Here is a 7,244-nt window from a genome sequence, read left to right on the forward strand (position 1 = left end):
ATTTTTATGAAACTGTTACCAATTCCACTTCATCTCAAACATTGCGTGGCTCTTAGACTTGTTTCCCTTTCACAAAGATTTCAATCTTCCACTTCTAACTCTTATACTTGAAAAAAGTTTTTTTTTTTTTTTTTTTTTCTTACATTATTTGCTCTTACTTCATTTCATACATTTCTACAGATCATCCGATGGGGGTGTGTTGTGCATTTTTTGGCCTCTTCCATTTACACATAATTAGCATTATTCACATTGCTACATTTGCCGCGTCCTCCTCAGCCTTTCCTTTCATCTGGTCTGCTGAGGAGGTACGTGTTGGGAGCATCTATGGACGCCTCCTGTTATCATGTGGCTACTGTTTATATACTTGCACATTACATCTCCCTCCTCATCCTTTACTATCCCAGTATCTGGTTTGAGGAGGTATGTTCTTTCTATTCTTGATACTGCACTACATTACTAATACTATATACATTACCAGCTATACTAACTTCGTGTCGTCTGCTCTAGGTAATGTCTAATATATCCTTTACTATCACAGTATCTGGTTTGAGGAGCTATACTAACTTCATGTCATCTGCTCTAGATGCAGGTAGTTTCCTCCCCACAGGTTATAGGCCTCTTTTTTTGAGGACTATCTGCACCGACAAACATCTTTCGACCCCAGATACTCTTGGATCAACAAATTATTATTTTTTCTGAGTGATCTTACTGATCATTATGACCAAGGGGGCCCACCGATTAAAAAAAAGACCGTGGGTCAGTTTTCGCTGAGACGACCCATTGAGGGACCCCCCTCTCCCTACATAAGCTTCCCACACACTATATATGGCAGGTACACATGTCTTATGTTTTTGGAATATCAAATTTGGCTCCAGCTCCTCTTCTATTTAACTTTACACTGCTCATGAACGATGCTATACATTCTTTTCTCATCTACTCATTTTTGAAAACAACCATATAATCAAGGCCAACACATCATGAATGTTATGTAGCCTTTATACTTGCATTGAAGGCTCGGTTCACCCTCACCTGTCTTTTCATCCTTTGTGACCACACAACTATCAATGATGACTAGTTCTGGTATTAGTATTTCATTAGATTCTATATCTTTCTGAGTCTAGAATATTATATCTGTTAGCCTTTTTAAGCTAAGATTTTTTGGAAATGAACACCACCATCCATCACTCTGATTGACTATTCAATGAGTTTGATGCTTTTGGGCATTAAAAAAAAATTACAAACAGTCCCAAAAAGTTGATTACAACAATTACTCCTAGATTACATGTTTGTTGCACTTCAGAAGCTCAGAATTGGTTGAGAATTGATGATCTGGACCCTGGAAAATTGCGGATGTAGGTGGGTCTAAAAATTTTTATTCGGCCTGCTGGCCAGACCCCCCCCCCCAGATCACAGTCAGGGGTTCAAATTGGTGGGCCCCCTTGATTATGACCCTGCCCACCATATCTGATCTCGCATGATCTCCATCATCCAAATACTCCCATGGCCTCTTTTCATTATGGATCTCCCTGATCAAACCCATACAGACATATTGGAGCCTTGGATTATTGGAAATCGGCAAATCAATCGTGATCATGACAGACGAGAGGTGTTTCTGACACCAACATCCACCCTGACAACAAATGCTCAACAGCATCAGGATGAACCCCAGGTCAATCGCGTTCCTCATTCCATCTCAGGTGGCCAATGGATTCATCCGTTGGCTAGTGGTGTGCATTCATCTTCTGATAGATTAACTCATTCCACCACTTTCCCTTCGACGAATTCATTCCCTCTACCTATAGATAATACGTCTCAGAATTGCCCGTTACCTGCAAACCCACCTTCGTTTCACCAATACTGTACTCAGAATATCAATTCTCACATTACTTCTCCTTGTATTCCCGATTCTTTTCCTGCTTTAGATAATACTCTTGATATTCAAATCCTTCATGCTCTTCAAAATCTTACTGTTACTGTACAACAAGCAATCCAGCAAAATAATTTTCCCCCGCCAGCTCAATCAACGTCTTTTACTGAACCCATTCACCACAATGTTAATGTTTATGCACCTATTCCTTCCCCTTTACATACTTCATCTTCTCCTTTATGTACCGTACACTCTCCTACTGTCCATTTTCATGCACAACCACGTAACTGTGATGAGAACACTGGCCTTGGGGATATGCAACATCTGACAGTACCCACACCTTTGCAGATACATGACAATCGCCATGATGTGTACATTCAGACCCACCCGTTATTCCAACCCAGTCCGTCGCTCGGTTTACTTACTTGCTGAAGTAGCGGCTGGTCAAGTATCCAATGCTCTGACCTCCATCAAGAAATTGGCGGAACTGACTGGAAAGAAAGATTTTGCACCATGGGACACATCTGTTCTTGGCGCTATATCACAGCTCAGACTTATTGGACATATTCGTTCTGATGGCGATGCTATGCATGACCTCGAAAATGTGGATTTTTGTACCCAGCCTATTGTTGCCCTGCCGATCCCTACAGATCTCTCGAGTGTGGAACAGATTGAAGAATGGGGTCATTACAGTGCAAACAACAATTCCATTCTTCAAATCCTTTTATCCAGGATGTCGGATTCTGTTTTTACAAGCCTACCTGGAGCTGATCAATATGGAGTATGTTGTACGGCCAAGGACCTTTACGCTGCAGTCAAACGTCAATATAGTCTTGGAAATACGACTGTCATCAAAGCTGTACAAGATGATCTTTTTCAAACAAAGGCTACAGACATGTCAAAAGTCGAAGGTTACCCTCGAGAACTACAATACTCAGACCATGGTCCTCACTCGAGCTTGTCCTACTATTGACTGGCATGACATTATCCATCATCTCGGAAAAGGATTGCCTGATACATCCGCCATCTTGTCCATTAAGGATCACCTCCTTCATGGTTACAACGACACTATCTGTTTGAGATCCACCTTTGACTCTGTCTATGAAATGGTATCGAACTGCATTGTGACCTGGTCTTCCACTCATCAAAAGTCCTCACTGACTGGGGGTGCGAATAGGGGTGAGAAGAATAATAATGATTCACGAAAGCGGTGGGAGAAGTCACAACGACAAAGATGTGCTACTCCAGGATGGAACTGGTGGGGTGAAGTAGGAAAACGATGTCCACATGATGGGAAGAAAGTGGAGGCGGTAATGGGCGAAGAATACCACTCAAAAGTCAACCTAATATCAGAGCTACGGAAGTAGCACCAACACCAAATCAACCCAAAAACTAGTAAACCTCCATGTAAAGTCTATCAATAACTCTACACACCAGGAAAGATTGCAAGGGTGGACTGCTTGGCAAAGGTTACGCACAAGATCACAGTCTCAATATCGTATGAAGGTCTTATAAAATCAATGTACAACTGCAAGTGTAAAAACACCACAGCTACGGGGATTCTAAGGTTGGTAGGGGCTCTGTTTATTGTCCAGTGGACTAAGTGGGACTATGAATTTCGTCTACGGTAAGACTAATTCAAACGATTGCAGACTATTGCCCTTGACGGACACGAAAACTAAGTCCTTGGTGGACACAAACGCTAAGACCCTCGACAGATCACAAAACAGTAATCAAGACCTCGGCGGCCTATGGACGGATAGTTCTCTAGTTTTGACCTCGATGGTCTCGTATAGTTCAAATCAAATCTTATCGTTTCACTGCACAAAGACAGGGCAAATCTCTCTATTGGTGTCAAGAGCAGTTACTCACGGGCAACCCACCCAGGACTTTCCTATGCACGGGTAGTACTTTTTTTTATCTATGGATACATGAGCTGCTTTTATACTACTTCTACACTAGCTTTGTAATCCTATCTCTACTTGTTTCATCTCTAAAAATAATGCACCGTAGCTACGAATCCATGCGAAGTCTTATCGCTAGAGACTGCTACATATGCAGAATCTTGTCTACGGAGCTTTTCCGTATTCGAATCATATGTTTCGGACCAATCTGGACCGTTCTTCATTCTTGTTTCAGCATGTAGAATGGACCTACATAGGTGTACCATACGGTATTTCCTGCCTATGGACCTTATCCTGCATTTCGACATTATCAAATCATATGGACTTTGTGTGTCCAAGTGGTTCCAGCATATGGATCCAGAGTTCCGAATCGCCATAGCACATGAACAGCGCGGACTCCAAGATCTGTTGTTCATTCCTGCCTGGTTCCTAGGTACTCTATCTGTGATCTGGGATCTGTATCATGTCTTTTTTGTCTTTTCCTCAGATCAGGACTCCATCTATGGTCATATCAAATTTCTCCTAGTCTGTGTGGTCTTATATCCGATTTCTTATCAACTAAATCCCTGTAGAAGTAGGTACTTCTAGTATGAAGGTCTTTTGACTCTGTTAAGTTCTGCTACGAACAGTTTTGTGAAGACTACAAGTCCTCTAATAGTACAATCCCTTGATATGCCAGTGCACAGCAGAATGTAGAGAGTAGAACTCAGTAAATTACCGCTTAAGTCCTCTGCTCATAGTGTTCTACAGGTTTTGAATGGTCATACAGTTTTCTGACATGATCTACGGCTCTCTCTAACTGGTCTAGCTGCGCCTATGGCACATTCTACTAGCAGCACTAGCTTTAACTAGCAATTCGGGCTCACTCTAGTTCTTAATACGATAAATATCTCCCTATAGCACTGTTTAAAGTGCAAAAAGAACCTTGTAGCATAGTCAACTAAGTCGCATTAGCGGGAGACACAACGGGATCTGTTATCATGAATATGTCAGGAGTCAATCCTTGGGTAAGGCGAACTGACAATCAAAGGGGAAAGAATGACTCCTAGGTAGGATTGACCAGACAAGAGTGAAGTTCTACTGTACACTTGGAGTACTTATATACTACACTACTTAAGGGGTAAGGGGTTGAGGGGCAGGGGCCTCCCTATCTATGATGGTCTACAGCGATTGCGAGTCAGACAGAGTGGTCGATGGTGAGGAGCTGAAGGAATTGAAGGGAGGATGATTGCAGAGATCAAAACGATCAAGCACAAGGATGGAAGGAGTCATGATAGCACGTGAAGTGCTATGGAGGAGTACTTGGAGTATGGCAAGTTCGTGACATTACCCCCCCCCCCTTAAGGGCCTTCACCCTCGAAGGCTTCATGGTTATACCATATACCCAAGACTGACTTTTCCAAGTACTTTCGGTGTAATTTTCTTGTGGTCGAAATGGCAGGATCACGTTAATCCGTTGTGGAGCACTCAGGTTGGAACGATGGAACTTTTCGATCATCTTCTTACAACCATTGCCAAGGTTGTCAACCGGTTCCCATGTGGATTCTGATAATGCATAGGTGAGCCATTTGACGAGACGGAAGCTTTTGTCCGACAATTGTACACCATCTTGGAGTCCAATATCTCTTCCATGTCCCATACAGCTTCGTCGTCCTCAACACTCGCTGGTTCTTGGTAATGCGACTTAGTTGACTATGCTACAAGGTTCTTTTTGCACTTTAAACAGTGCCACAGAGCAATATTTATCGTAATAAGAACTGGAGTGAGCCCGAATTGCTAGTTAAAGCCAGTGCCACTAGTAGAATGTGCTGTAGGCACATCTAGACCAGTTAGAGAGAGCTGTAGATCGTGTCAGAAAACTGTATGACCATTCAAAACCTGTAGAACACTATAAGCAGAGGACTTAAGCGGTAATTCACCAAGTTCTACTCTCTACATTCTACTATGCACTGGCATATCAAGGGATTGTACTATTAGAAGACTTGTAGTCTTCACAGAACTGTTCGTAGCAGAACTTAACAGAGTCAAAAGACCTTCATACTAGGAGTACCTACTTCTACAGGGATTTAGTTGATAAGAAATCGGATATAAGACCACACAGACTAGGAGAAATTTGATATGACCATAGATCAAGTCCCAATCTGAGGAAAGGGCAAAAAGACATGATACAGATCACAGATCACAGATAGAGTACCTAGGAACCAGGCAGGAATGAACAACAGATCTCAGAGTCCGTGCTGTTCATATGCTATGAGAGTTCGGAACTCTTGATCCATATGCTGGGGCTACTTGGACACACCAAGTCCATATGATTTGATAATGTCGAAATGCAGGATAAGGTCCATAGGCAGGAAATACCGCATGGTAGGCCTATGTAGGTCCACTCTACATGCTGAAACAAGAATAAAGAACGGTCCAGACTGGTCCAAAACATATGATTCGAATATGGAAAAGCTCCGTAGACAAGATTCTGCACATGTAGCAGTCTCTAGCGATAAGATTTCGCATGGATTCATAGCGATGGTGCATTATTTTTAGAGATGAAACAAGTAGAGATAGGATTACCAAGCTAGCATAGAAGTAGTATAAAAGCAGCCCATGTATCCATAGATAATCTTAAGTACTACCCGTGTGTAGGAAAGTCCTGATGCCCATGAGTAACTACTCTTGACAACCAATAGAGAGATTTTGCCCTGTCTTTGTGCAGTGATATCGCGATATAAATCGGAAAAGACCTTAAAGATGCATATTTATACAATTTTAACACTTATGAGTTATAAATTATGGGATTAATAGGACTAGAGTGAGCCCGCATTTCTAGTTAAAGCATGAGCCTCTACAAGAGACTTTATCTGTACAAAATGTACAAAATTAGGAAAGATGAGAGACTTCGCTGAAGTTCAGAAAACTGTATAAACTTCGGGAAGCAGCCGTTTAAAAACCTTCGTTCTTTTATTGGAAGGCCTCCTCTTACTCCTGGAATGCTCATAGCAAACATAGGGATTTTATTATACACTTTATTGAAACTTCAACAAAGTCTGGTTGGACTGCTCGGATATATGGAATTCTCGGATATAGGAATCCAAACAAGGATAAAGGAAGGAACATCCGATTCTCACAAACGGAAAACAGAAAGAATAGGAACTTCTCGGAAAACCAAGGAAACAACTTCAGCGAAGTGCACGTGTTATTTGATTTCAAGAGGGAAACCTTGGGGACAGGGCCTAGGATCGAGGCTAGATCTTCTCCAAAAAGGAATAGAACAGGAAGAGGAAGAATGGATACGCCTGAAACAGGGACTCGTTCCCTAGGAAAAACAGGAGAATGTGGATATGTCAGGTACTTCGGCGAAGTCAAGTCTCTACATCGCAACCAGGAAACAAGGAACAGATATTCAGTTTAATATTCGATTGGGCACTTCAGCACATAAAACTCTTGTATTATACCCGATTAAGCGAGTTTCTGTTCGACTG

The 7,244-nt window shown here is 42.0% G+C and overlaps 1 protein-coding gene across 1 annotated transcript; it reads left to right on the plus strand.

Moving 5' to 3' along the window:
- Positions 1-1,516: 1,516 nt before the first annotated feature.
- On the plus strand, positions 1,517-3,234 carry E1B28_000798 (uncharacterized protein; the record flags this gene model as incomplete). Its single annotated transcript, XM_043146665.1, has 3 exons — positions 1,517-1,727; positions 2,305-2,726; positions 2,773-3,234. The coding sequence occupies 3 exons, from the start codon at positions 1,517-1,519 to the stop codon at positions 3,232-3,234; spliced, it is 1,095 nt and encodes a 364-aa protein (XP_043015368.1).
- Positions 3,235-7,244: the final 4,010 nt, after the last annotated feature.

This window comes from Marasmius oreades, chromosome 1, assembly GCF_018924745.1.
Source record: "Marasmius oreades isolate 03SP1 chromosome 1, whole genome shotgun sequence".
Lineage (NCBI taxonomy): Eukaryota > Fungi > Basidiomycota > Agaricomycetes > Agaricales > Marasmiaceae > Marasmius > Marasmius oreades.